Raw genomic sequence first — 13,356 nt, 5'->3', positions numbered from 1 at the left:
CCCATGCTGTACCTGCGCTGCGTGTGTTTGATGGGACAGTGTAGAGGGTGCTTTACTCTGTAACTAACCCGTGCTGTACCTATAGTGGGAGTGTTTGATGGGACAGTGTAGATGGTGCCTTACTCTGCATCTAATCCGTGCTGTACCAGCCCTGGGAGTGTTGATGGGCAGTGCAGAGGGAGCATTACTCTGTATCTAACCTGCGCTGTACCTGCCCCGGGAGTGTTTGATGGGACAGTGTAGAGCGAGCTTTACCCTGAATCTAACCCGTGCTTTACCTGCCCTGGGAGTGTTTGATGGGACAGTGTTGAGGGAGCTTTACTCTGTATTGAACATGTCCTTTACCTGCCCTTGGAGAGTTTGACGGACAGTGTCGATGGTGCTTTACTCTCTACCTAACCTGTCCTTTAAATGCACTGGGAATGTTTGATGGGACAGTGTACAGGGAGTTTTATTCTGTATCTAAACCGTGCTGTACCTGCCCCGGGAGTGTTTGATGGGACAGTGTAGTGGGAGCTTTACTCTTTATTTAACCCGTGCTGTACCTGCCCCGGGACTGTTTTATGGGGCAGCGTAGTGGGAGATTTACTCTGAATCTAACCCGTGCTGTACCTGCCCTGGGAGTGTTTGATGGGACAGTGTAGAGGGAGCTATACTCTGTATCTAACCCGTGCAGTACCTGACCCGGGAGAGTTTGATGGGACAGTGTAGTGGGAGCTTTACTCTGTATCTAACCTGTGCTGTACCTGCCCTGGGAGTTTTTGATGGGACAATGAAGAGGGAGCTATACTCTGTATCTAAACTGTGCTGTACCTGCCCTGGGAGTTTTTGATGAGACAATGAAGAGGGAGCTATACTCTGTATCTAACCCGTGCTGTACCAGCCCTGGGAGCGTTTGATGTGGAAGTGTAGAGTGAGCTTTAGTCTCTATCTAACCCATGTTGTACCTGCCCCGGGCGTGTTTGATGTGGCAGTCTAAAGGAAGATTTCCTATGTATCGAACCCGTGCTGTACCTGCCCTAGGAGTGTTCGATGGGACAGTGTTGAGGGAGCTTCACACTGTATCTAACCCGTGCTGTACCTGTCCTGGGAGTGTTTGATGGCACAGTGTAGAAGGAGCTTTACTCTGTATCTAACCCATGCTGTACCTGCCCTGGGAGTGTTTGATGGGGCAGTGTAGTGGGAGCTTTACTCTGTATCTATACCATGCTGTACCTGCCCCGGGAGTGCTTGATGGGATATTGTAGTGGGAGCTTTAGTCTGTATCTAATCCATGCTGTACCTGCCCTGGGAGTGTTTGATGGGACAGTGTAGAGGGAGCTTTACTCTGTATCTAACCCGTGCTGTGCCTGCCCTGGGAGTGTTTGATGGGACAGTGTAGAGGGAGCTATACTCTGTGTAAGGGGGGCATCTTATAACTGGTTTATGGTAATTTACCTGGCCAGCAGCCTTTGCCTCTGAGCTCTGACTAATTACCACCTTTTACCTGTTTTACGGTAATTCACCTGTTCAGCAGCCTTTTGCTGCTGCACTCTAAACCAATTTACAAACATCAGTTTCGAATCGCTACCCCTCCTTCAGTTCTGAGTGGAGGAACTTATAATTAATGATATTAAAACGGAACAAGTTGTTTGTATGAGAGAAAAATGAAGTTTTATTACCTAAATAAACTACAATCAAAAGAATAAACTATACCACACGAACACAGTAATTACAGTAAAACGATATAACAGGGGGTTGCAGACGGCAATAATGAGGGATAAAATGGCTACAATGTTACTTAAACAATCTTAGCAATTACCCTAAAATCACCGCCCCCTAACTCCTACTAGGTTGCCTTGCTGAGGAGTCAGAACACCCTGCTCACCTGTGGTCCAGCAAAGTAAAAAGAGAGTGATAGCTTCTCAGCAGCTATCTTATATACCCAGTGAGCCCCCTGCCATTCTGCCCTGCAAGGGCTGTGTGCAAAATCCCCACCCAAAGGGTCCAATACACAAGAGAAAGCTGTGATTGGCTATCTTAGAATGGTTGGACTGGGTTAATGTGTCTTCCAGAGCTCCCTGGGCTGAAACAAAAGGGAAATACAACTGCTCTATTGTCCAGAATGCTAGGTGATTTAAACCCATTCAGTTCTTAAACGGTTCCCATTCAAGATCCAAAAGTCTCTTCTGCAGTTTAGATGTATCCACTCGATATACAAACAAATGCTAATAGCATTCAATTGCTTTGTAACCACAATTGATTGACAGTCTTGAATGCTAAGCAAACAAAGTTCCTTTGTTCATGCTAGCAGTTTCAAGCACTCGATCTTAGAGTCAACATTGTAGAACGTTTTGCAAACAGGCATCAATTGTCCTGCTGCAGGGGCGGTGGTGGGGATTTCCCTTTGATTGGCAGCTCCATTGAATCTTGCTTCCAGACACAGAAAGCTGCTTTCCAAGTCTTTTGTCTTCGGCCATGTGGTGTGACAGCCATTTTTAACCCTGGAAATTTAAAAGCACAACGCCCAGGGATATTTTAATCAAAAAAATTAATCTTCAGAACTGTAAATTATTGCGAATCCTTACACTCTGTATCTCACCCATGCTGTACCTGCCCTGGGAGTGTTTGATGGGACCGTGTAGAGGGAGCAATACTCTGTATCTCATCCATGCTGTACCTGCCCTGGGAGTGTTTGATGTGGCAGTCTAGAGGAAGATTTCCTATGTATCTAACCCGTGCTGTACCTGCCCTAGGAGTGTTCGATGGGACAGTGTTGAGGAAGCTTTACACTGTATCTAACCTGTGCTGTAACTGTCCTCCGAGTGTTTGATGGGACATTGTAGTGGGAGCTTTACTCTGTATCTAACCAGTGCTGTACAATCCCCGGGAGTGTTTGATGGGGCTGTGTCGAGGGAGCTTTACTCTGTATCTAACCCAAACTTTACCTGCCCTGTGTGTGTTTGATGGGACAGTGTAGAGGGAGCTTTACTCTGTATCTAACCCGTGCTGTAACTTCCCTAGGAGTGTTTGATGAGACAGTGTAGAGGGAGCTATACTCTGTATGTAATCCGAGCTGTACCTGTCCTGGGAGTGTTTGATGGGACAATGTAGAGGGAGCTTTACTCTGTATCTAATCCGTGCTGTACCTGCCCTGGAAGTGTTTGATGCGACAGTGTAAAGGAAGTTTTACTCTGTATCTAACCCGTGCCCTACCTGCCCTGGGAGTGTTTGATGCGACAGTGTAGAGAGGGAGCTTTACTCTGTATCTGACCTGTGCTGTAACTGCCCTGGGAGTGTTTGATGGGACAGTGTAGATGGAGCTTTACTCTGTATCTAACCCGTGCTGTACCTGCCCTGGGAGGGTTTGATGGGACAGTGTAGAGGGCGCTTTACTCTATATCTAATTCGTGCTATACCTGCCCTGGGTGTGTTTGATGGGGCAGTGTAGAGGGAGCTTTGCTCTGTATCTAAACCGTGCTGTACCTGCCCTGGGAGTGTTTGATGGGACAGTGTAGAGGGAGCTTTACTCTGTATCTAACCCTTGCTGCACCTGCCCTGGGAGTGTTTGATGGGACAGTGTAGAGGGAGCTATACTCTGTATCTAACCTGTGCTGTACCTGCCCTGGGAGTGTTAGATGGGACAGTGTAGAGGGAGCTTTACGCTATATCTAATCCGTGCGGTACCTGCCCTGGGAATGTTTGATGGGATAGTGTAGAGGGAGCTATGTTCTGTATCTAACCCGTGCTGTGCCTGCCCTGGGAGTGTTTGATGGGACAGTGTAGAGTCAGCTATACTCTGTATCTCACCCATGCTGTACCTGCCCTGGGAGTGTTTGATGGGACCGTGTAGAGGGAGCTATACTCTGTATCTCACCCATGCTGTACCTGCCCTGGGAGTGTTTGAAAGGGCAGTTTAGAGTGAGCTTTACTCTGTATCTAACCCTTGCTGTACCTGCCCTGGGAGTGTTTGATGTGGCAGTCTAGAGGAAGATTTCCTGTATATCTAACCCGTGCTGCACCTTCCCTAGGAGTGTTCGATGGGACAGTGTTGAGGAAGCTTTACAGTGTATCTAACCCGTGCTGTACCTATCCTGAGAGTGTTTGATGGCACAGTGTAGAAGGAGCTTTACTCTGTATCTAATCTGTGCTGTACCTGCCCTGGGAGTGTTTGATGGGGCAGTGTAGAGGGAGCTTTACTCTGTATCTAACCCATGCTGTACCTGCTTTGGGAGTGTTTGATGGGACAGTGTAGAGGGAGCTATACTCAATTCAATTCAATTCAAATCGCTTTATTGGCATGACAAGTTACATCTTATGTTGCCAAAGCATCGGAAAACATTCATGTTTGTTCACAAAAATACAGATCTATCCATAGAGTGGATAAACAGATATATCCCTGAGTGTATAAATATACTTTCATATAATTTATATATTCTTTTATCTTATCTTTAGTGGTTGTCCCTCTGTTTATGGCAAGCTGTAACATAGTGTGCCGCCAGTGTTATGCAACTTCTCTCTTCCCCTAGTAGGTATGGGAGTTTTTGGTCGTCATTCAATTTTCTGAATTCCGGGCATATTTTTGTAAATTTTGGGTAGAAATTCTCCCTTATGCCCTGATATTTTCTACAAGCTGTGAGGAAGTACATCTCTGTCTCCACCATTCCCTGACTGCAGTGAGAGCATATCCTGTCCTACCTTGGTAGCCGGGTCTGCCTGTGTCTACCTTTTTCGATCGCCAGGCTATGTTCATTAAGTCTGTACATTGTCAGGGTTTTTGTAACCCGAGCTGTACCTGTCCTGGGAGTGTTTAATGGGACAATGTAGAGGGAGATTTAATCTGTTTCTTAACCGTGCTGTACCTGCCCTGGGAGTGTTTGATGGGACAGTGTAAATGGAGCTTTACTCTGTATCTAACCCCGTGCTGTACCTGCCCTGGGAGTGTTTGATGGGGCAGTGTAAATGGAGCTTTACTCTGTATCTAACCCGAGCTGTACCTGCCCTGGGAGTATTTGATGGGACAGTGTAAATGGAGCTTTACTCTGTATCTAATCCGTGCTGTACCTGCCCTAGGAGTGTTCGATGCAACAGTGTTGAGGGAGCTTCACGCTGTATCTAACCCGTGCTGTACCTGCCCTGGGAGTGTTTGATGGCACAGTGTAGAGGGAGCTTTACTCTGTATCTAACCCCGTGCTGTACCTGCCCTGGGAGTGTTTGATGGCACAGTGTAGAGGGAGCTTTACTCTGTATCTAACCCGTGCTGTACCTGCCATGGGAGTGTTTGATGGGACAGTGGAAATGGAGCTTTACTCTGTATCTAACCCGAGCTGTACCTGCCCTGGGAGTATTTGATGGGACAGTGTAAATGGAGCTTTACTCTGTATCTAACCCGAGCTGTACCTGCCCTGGGAGTATTTGATGGGACAGTGTAAATGGAGCTTTACTCTGTATCTAATCCGTGCAGTACCTGCCCTGGGAGTGTTTGATGGGACAGTGTAGAGGGAGCTTTACTCTGTATCTAACCCGTGCTGTACCTGCCATGGGAGTGTTTGATGGGACAGTGTAGAGGGAGCTTTACTCTGTATCTAACCCGTGCTGTACCTGCCCTGGGAGTGTTTGATGGGACAGTGTAGAGGGAGCTTTACTCTGTATCTAACCCGTGCTGTACCTGCCATGGGAGTGTTTGATGGGACAGTGTAGAGGGAGCTTTACTCTGTATCTAATCCGTGCTGTACCTGCCCTGCGAGTATTTGATGGGACAGTGTAAATGGAGCTTTACTCTGTATCTAACCCGAGCTGTACCTGCCCTGGGAGTATTTGATGGGACAGTGTAAATGGAGCTTTACTCTGTATCTAACCCGTGCTGTACCTGCCCTAGGAGTGTTTGATGGGACAGTGTAGAGGGAGCTTCACGCTGTATCTAACCCGTGCTGTACCTGCCCTGGGAGTGTTTGATGGCACAGTGTAGAGGGAGCTTTACTCTGTATCTAACCCGTGCTGTACCTGCCATGGGAGTGTTTGATGGCACAGTGTAGAGGGAGCTTTACTCTGTATCTAACCCGTGCTGTACCTGCCATGGGAGTGTTTGATGGGACAATGTAGAGGGAGCTTTACGCTGTATCTAACCCGTGCTGTACCTGCCCTGGGAGTGTTTGATGGGACAGTGTAGAGGGTGCTTTACTCTGTATCTAACCCGTGCTGTACCTGCCCTGGGAGTGTTTGATGTGGCAGTCTAGAGAAAGATATCCTATGTATCTAAGCCGTGCTGTTCCTTCCCTAGGAGTGTTCAATGGGAGTGTTGAGGAAGCCTTACACTGTATCTAACCCGTGCTGTACCTGTCCTGGGAGTGTTTGATGGCAAAGTGTAGAAGGAGCTTTACTCTGTATCTTACCTGTGCTGTTCCTGCCCTGGGTGTGGTTGATGGGACAGTGTAGAGGGAGCTTTACTTTGTATCTAACCCGTGCTGTACCTGCCGTAGGATTCTTTGATGGGACTGTGTCGAGGAAGCTTCACTCTGTATCTAACCCATACTTTAACTGCCCTATGAGTGTTTGATGGGAAAGCGTAGAGGGAGTTTTACTCTGTATCTAACCCCGTGCTGTACCTGCCCTGGGAGTCTTTGATGGGATAGTGTAGAGGGAGATTTACCCTGTGTCTAACCCGTGCTGTACCTGCCCTGGGAGTGTTTGATGGGACAGTTTAAAGGGAACTTTACTCTCTACCTAATACATGCTGTATCTGCCCTGGGAGTGTTTGATGGCACAGTGTAGAGGGAGCTTTACTCTCTATCTAACCCGTGCTGTACCTGCCCTGGGAGTGTTTGATGGAGCAGTGTAGAGGGAGCATTATTCTGTATCTAACCCGTGCTGTACCTGCCCTGGGTGTGTTTGATGGGAGAGTGTAGAGGGAGAATTACTCTGTATCTAACCCGTGCTGTATCTGCCCTGGGAGTGTTTGATGGAGCAGTGTAGAGGGAGCTTCGTTCTGTATCTAACCCGTGCTGTACCTGCCCCGGGAGTGTTTGATGGGGCAGTGTCGAGGGAGCATTACTCTGTATCTAACCCGTGCTGTATCTGCCCTGGGTGTGGTTGATGGGACAGTGTAGAGGGAGTTTTACTCTGTATCTAATCCGTGTTTTTCCTGCCCTAGGATTGTTTCATGGGACTGTGTAGAGGGAGCGTTACTCTGTATCTAACCCGTGCTGTGCCTGCCATGGGAGTGTTTGATGGGACAGTGTAAAGTGAGCTTTACTCTGTATCTAACCCGTGGTCTACCTGCCCTGGGAGTGCTTCAATGGACAGTGTAGAGGGAGCATTACTCTGTGTCTAACCCGTGCGGTACCTGCCCTGGGCATCTTTGATGGGACAGTGTAGAGGGAGCTTTACTCTGTATCTCACCCGTGCTGTGCCTGCCCTGGGAGTGTTTGATGGGACCATGTAGAGGGAGCATTATTCTGTATCTAACCCGTGCTGTACCTGCCCTGGGAGTGTTTGATGGGACAGTGTAGAGGGTGCTTTATTCTGTATCTAACCCATGCAGTTCCTGCCCCGGAGTGTTTGATGGGACAGTGTAAACTGAGCTTAACTCTGTATCTAACCCGTACTCTACCTGCCCTGGGAGTGTTTCAATGGACAGTGTAAAGGAAGCATTACTCTGTGTCTAACCCGTGCGGTACCTGCCCTGGGCGTGTTTGATGGGACAGTGTAGAGGGAGCTTTACTCTGTATCTCACCCTTGCTGTGCCAGCCCTGGGAGTGTTTGATGGGACCATGTAGAGGGAGCATTGCTCTGTATCTAAACCGTGCTGTACCTGCCCTGGGTGTGTTTGATGGGACAGTGTAGAGGGAGAATTACTCTGTATCTAACCCGTGCTGTATCTGCCCTGGGAGTTTTTGATGGGACAGTGTAGGGGGAGCTTTTCTCTGTATCTAACCCGTGCTGTACCTGCCCTGGGAGTGTTTGATGGGACAGTGTAGAGGGAGCTTTACTCTATGTCTAATCCGTGCTGTACCTGCCCTGGGAGTGTTTGATGGGACAGTGTAGAGGGAGCTTTACTCTATATCTAATCCGTGCTGTACCTGCCCTGGGAGTGTTTGATGGGACAGTGTAGGGGGAGCTTTACTCTGTATCTAACGCGTGCTGTAGCTGCCCTGGGAGTGTTTGATGGGGCAATCTAGAGGAAGATTTTCTCTGTATCTAACCCGTGCTGTACCTGACCTGGAAGTGTTTGTTGGGGCTGTGTAGAGTGAGCTTTATTCTGTATCTAACCCGTGCTGTACCTGCCCTGGGAGTGTTTGATGTGGCAGTCTAGAGGAAGATTTCCTATATATCTAACCCGTGCTGTACCTGCCCTAGGAGTGTTCTGTAGGGGCCTTCCTTTACCTGGTTTAAGGTAGTTTCCCTAGTCTTACAGCCTTTGCCTGCACCCTGACCAATTCCAATCTTTTACCTGGTTTACGGTAATTCACCTGGTCAGGGAGCCTGCTGCTACACTGTAAACCTAATTCCAATAAACCAATTTTCAAACAGTGGTTTCGAATCGCAACCCCACCTTCCAGTTCTGGCTGAAGGACATATAATTAATGAAATTAAAATGGACACGTGGTTTGGATGAGAGAAAAAATCAAGTTTTATTAACTAAATGAACTGCAATCAAATTGTAAACTATACCGCACGAACACAGTAATTGCAGTAAAATTGCTTAAATGGGGGAATGCAGACGGTAAAAACGAGGGATTAGATGGCTACAATGTAAATTAAACAATCTTAGCAATATCCCCTTAATTACCAGCCCCTAACTCCTTACTACGTTGTTTTGCTCCGGAGTCAGAAACTCTGCTCCCAAAGGTCCAGCGAAGTGAGAGAGTGAGAGAGAGAGAGAGAGAGAGGCTCACCTGTGGTCCAGCGAAGTGAGAGAGAGAGAGAGAGAGAGAGAGAGAGAGTGAGAGAGAGAGAGAGAGAGGCTCACCTGTGGTCCCGGGAAGTGAGAGAGAGAGAGAGAGAGAGAGAGAGGCTCACCTGTGGTCCAGCGAAGTGAGAGAGAGAGAGAGAGAGAGAGAGAGAGAGAGAGGCTCACCTGTGGTCCAGCGAAGTGAGAGAGAGAGAGAGAGAGAGAGAGAGAGGCTCACCTGTGGTCCCAGGAAGTTAAAATAAACCCATAGCTTCTCAGGAGCTATCATATATACTTGGTGAGCCCGCACCCCTGCTATTTGCCTGTCTGGAAAATTCGCGCCCAAAAAGTTCCAATTCACAAGAGAAAAGCTGTGATTGGCTAACTCAATGTGGTTGGACTGGGTTAATGTTTCTGCACTGTGGGGCCGAAATGTTCCCGCCCAAAACCGGAGCCCACCTTGGCTTAAACAAAAGGGAAATGCAACTGCTCTATTGTCCAGAATGATGGGTGATTTAAACCCATTCAGTTCTTAAACTGTTGCAAATCAAAATCCGTTCCATGATTTCATTCTATCATTGTCTGAGAGAGCTCTGAATGGCTATGGAAATAGAAGCAGTTTCAAATCGATTGTCCTGCAGTCATTCTCAAGTGGGCTAATCTCTTAAGTTAATAAGCAACTTCAAGTGCTTCAAAGGGAACCTCCCTTTGATTGGCATGTCATTGACTGCCACTGTAGATCCTCCCACTTTATACACACAGACCTCTCGAGCTGCTTTTTAAGCCCCAGTATCTTGGCCAATGCTTTTTCTGGCCATTTTAAAACTTTTTGTGATTGCCCAAACTCCAGGGAACGACTTTATTAAGATGTACTGTCTCAATGTGTGCGAATATTTCCATGAACTCCTCGATTCCATTGTTGTCCACGCCATTTTCATCTCAGAGCAGTCTTTTGCGATTTTAGGCACATTTTAAAACATTGTAGACAAGTCACATCACCCAATTCTTCGTCAACGATGTGGACCAATATTTTTCAATCTTCAGGGAAATAGGGGAAATTTTGCAACCCCTACAGTTCGATGGGACAGTGTTGAGGGAGCTTTACACTGTATCTAACCCATGCTGTACCTGCCCTGGGAGTGTTTGATGTGGCAGTCTACAGGAAGATTTCCAATGTTTCTAACCCGTGCTGTACCTTCCCTAGGAATGTTCGATGGGACAGTGTTGAGGAAGCTTTACACTGTATCTAACCCGTGCTGTACCTGTCCTGGGAGTGTTTGATGGCACAGTGTAGAAGGAGCTTTACTCTGTATCTAACCCGTGCTGTACCTGCCCTGGGAGTGTTTGATGGGATAGTGTAAAGGGAAATTTACTCTGTATCCAACCTGTGCTGTACCTGCCCTCGGAGTGTTCGATGCGACAGTATTGAGGGAGCTTTACACTGTATCTAACGCGTGCTGTACCTGCCCTGGGAGTGTTTGATGGCACAGTGTAGAGGGAGCTTTACTCTGTATCTAACGCATGCTGTACCTGCCCTGGGAGTGTTTGATGGCACAGTGTAGAGGGAGCATTACTCTCTATCTAACCCATGCTGTACCTGCCCTGGGAGAGTTTGATGGGGCAGTGTAATCTAAATCTAAATGTACACTCTCGGGAGCCGCAAGCCTACATTTTATTATACTGCACTTGTGCAATAACAATGACAATAAAAGTTGATTTTTGATTATTTTTTTTTAGATGGAGCTAAGTTCTGTATCTAACCCGTGCTGTACCAGCCCCGGGAGTGTTTGATGGGACATAATAGAGGGAGCTTTACTCTGTATCTAACCCATACTTTACCTGCCCTGTGAGTGTTTGATGGGACAGTGCAGAGGGAACATTACTCTGTATCTAACCCGTGCTGTAACTGCCCTGGAAATGTTTGAAGGGACAGTGTAAAGGGAGCTATACTCTGTATGTAACCCAAGCTGTACCTGTCCTGGGAGTGTTTGATGGAACAATGTAGAGGAAGCTTTACTCTGTATCTAACCCGTGCTGTACCTGCCCCAGGAGTGTTTGATGGGGCAGTGTAGAGGGAGCTTTCCTCTGTATCTAATCCATGCTGTACCTGCCCTGGGAGTGTTTGATAGGACAGTGTAGCGGGAGCTTTATTCTGTGTCTATTCCGTGCTGTACATGCCCTGGGAGTGTTTGATAGGACAGTGTAGCGGGAGCTTTATTCTGTGTCTATTCCGTGCTGTACATGCCCTGGGAGTGTTTGATGGGACAGTGTAGAGGGAGCATTACTCTGTATCTAACCTGTGCTGTACCTGCCCTGGGAGTGTTTGATGGGACAGTGTAGAGGGAGCTTTACTCTGTATCTAACCTGTGCTGTACCTGCCCTGGGAGTGTTTGATGGGACAGTGTAGAGGGAGCTTTACAATGTATCTAACCCGTGCTGTACCTGCCCTGGGAGTGTTTGATGGGACAGTGTAGAGGGAGCTTTACTCTGTATCTAACCTGTGCTGTACCTGCCCTGGGAGTGTTTGATGGATCAATGTAGAGGGAGCTTTACTTTATATCTAATCCGTGCTGTACCTGCCCTGGGAGTGTTTGATGGGTCAGTGTAGAGGGAGTTTTTCTCTGTATCTAACCCGTGCTGTACCTGCCCTGGGAGTGTTTGATGGGACAATGTACAGGGAGCTTTATTCTGTATCTGACCCGTGCTGTACCGGCCCTGCGAGTGTTTCATGGGACAGTGTAGAGGGAGCTTTAATCTGTATCTAACCCGTGCTGTACCTGCCCTGTGGGTGTTTGATGGGACAGTGTAGTGGGAGCTTTACTCTGTATCTAACCCGTGCTGTACCTGCCCTGGGAGTGTTTGATGGGACAGTGTAGAGCGAGCTTTACTCTGTATCTAACCCGTGCTGTACCTGCCCTGGGAGTGTTTGATGGGACAATGTAGAGGGAGCTTTACTCTGTATCTAACCTGTGCTGTCCCTGCCCTGGGAGTGTATGATGGGACTGTTTAGAGGGAGCTTTACTCTGTATCTAACCCGTGCTGTACCTGCCTTGGGAGTGTTTGATGGGACAGTGTAGAGGGAGCATTACTCTGTATCTAACGACGTGCTGTACCTGCCCTGGGAGTGTTTGATGGGACAGTGTAGAGGGAGCTTTACTCTGTCTCTAACCCGTGCTGTACCTGCCCTGGGAGTGTTTGATGGGACAGTGTAGAGGGAGCTTTTCTCTGTATCTTACCCGTGCTGTACCTGCCCTGGGAGTGTTTGATGGGACAGTGTAGAGGGATCTTTACTCTGTATCTAACCCCATTCTGTATTTGGCATTCAGAAGCAAAGTACGGATGGAACTTTCAGCAGCCTGACGACCCGTCCAGATAACATGAGGAAACAGTTGGAGGTGAAAGCCAAGGAGCTGATAGAGGATTTTAAAAAGGAGCTGAGAGGTAGCACGGAGCAGATCAAGATGGTGACCAAGGAACTGCGTAACAAATTGAAGAGGGAGACCGACATATTTTGCGATTCTTACAAAAATAAGTTCTGGAACAACGTTGGAAAGTGCACCCTTATTGGTGTTCTGGGTGTTGTGGGGTCAGCAGGTGCTGTGGCGGTGGGGGCAGCTGCTTTGGCAGGGGGTACAGGTGTTGCGGCGGGGGCAGCAGGTGCTGCGGCAGGTGGTACAGGTGCTGCGGCAGTGGGGGTAGGTGCTGCGGCGGGGGGGACAAGTGTTGTGACGATGGGGGCAGGGGCTGCGACGGTGGTGACACGTGTTGTGACAGTTGGTGTTATTGCGACGGCGGGTGCTGTTGTGCTGAAGTCCGCCATTTCCAGTAACTCGATGAAGTCCAAAAAAACAGAATAACTGAGTCGAGATTCAGGAGGCCGTGTGCACCGCGGATAGAAGAGCTGACCCTCCACTCTCTCGATCGCTAGCGCGTTCGCTCCCTGTGCCTTTATACCACCTGGCCTTTGTTATTTGGAATATAAAATAATAACAGCCTCTTGCAGCGAGTGGTTGTTGGTGGAGAATCGAGGTGGGAACTTTGGGCATGTTAGAACTTTCCTTCCCTGGCGCTTCTTCTGTCAATTGCAGAATCTATCAAAATAAATTCCATTGTAAAATTAAAGCCTGTTTTCTCCGCCCGTGTCGTTCGTTTCATGTGCTCAAGTGTCAGCATTGCCTCACTCTCACCCCTTGCTGGAGACTTGAACCCCATCTTCACAGCCAATGGCCTCCCGCCAGAAGTACCGGACCAGAACGGAAGGTCAACAGGAAGTGAGGTCCTAGAGATAGGAAGAGAGGTAGTCAGAAACAGGAAGTGAGGGCCCACAGACTGGAAGTGAGGTACCCAGAGACAGGAAGTGAGGTCCCCCAGACTGGAAGTTAGGCCCAAGACAGGAAGTGAGGTCCCCCAGACTGGAAGTGAGGTACCCAGAGACAGGAAGTGAGGTCCCCCAGACTGGAAGTTAGGCCCAAGACAGGAAGTGAGGT

At 48.2% G+C, this 13,356-nt stretch overlaps 1 protein-coding gene across 1 annotated transcript in view; it reads left to right on the top strand.

Annotated features, from left to right (window-relative positions):
• LOC147082183 (RING finger protein 112-like) overlaps positions 1-12,991 on the top strand; it is a 531,383-nt gene extending 518,392 nt beyond the window's left edge. Inside the window, exon 17 of the mRNA XM_085980420.1 lies at positions 12,196-12,991. Within this exon, the coding sequence (XP_085836546.1) occupies positions 12,196-12,726 (531 nt within the window). The 3' untranslated portion in view covers positions 12,727-12,991. The remainder of the gene's footprint in view (positions 1-12,195) is intronic.
• The last annotated feature ends 365 nt before the right edge of the window (positions 12,992-13,356 follow it).

Source organism: Somniosus microcephalus, unplaced genomic scaffold (assembly GCF_052327205.1).
Source record: "Somniosus microcephalus isolate GS21.2 unplaced genomic scaffold, FLI_Smic_1.0 scaffold153, whole genome shotgun sequence".
Classification (NCBI taxonomy): Eukaryota; Metazoa; Chordata; class Chondrichthyes; order Squaliformes; family Somniosidae; genus Somniosus; species Somniosus microcephalus.
Note: the sequence above shows the minus strand (reverse complement) of the source record. Positions and strands in the feature narration are given on the sequence as shown.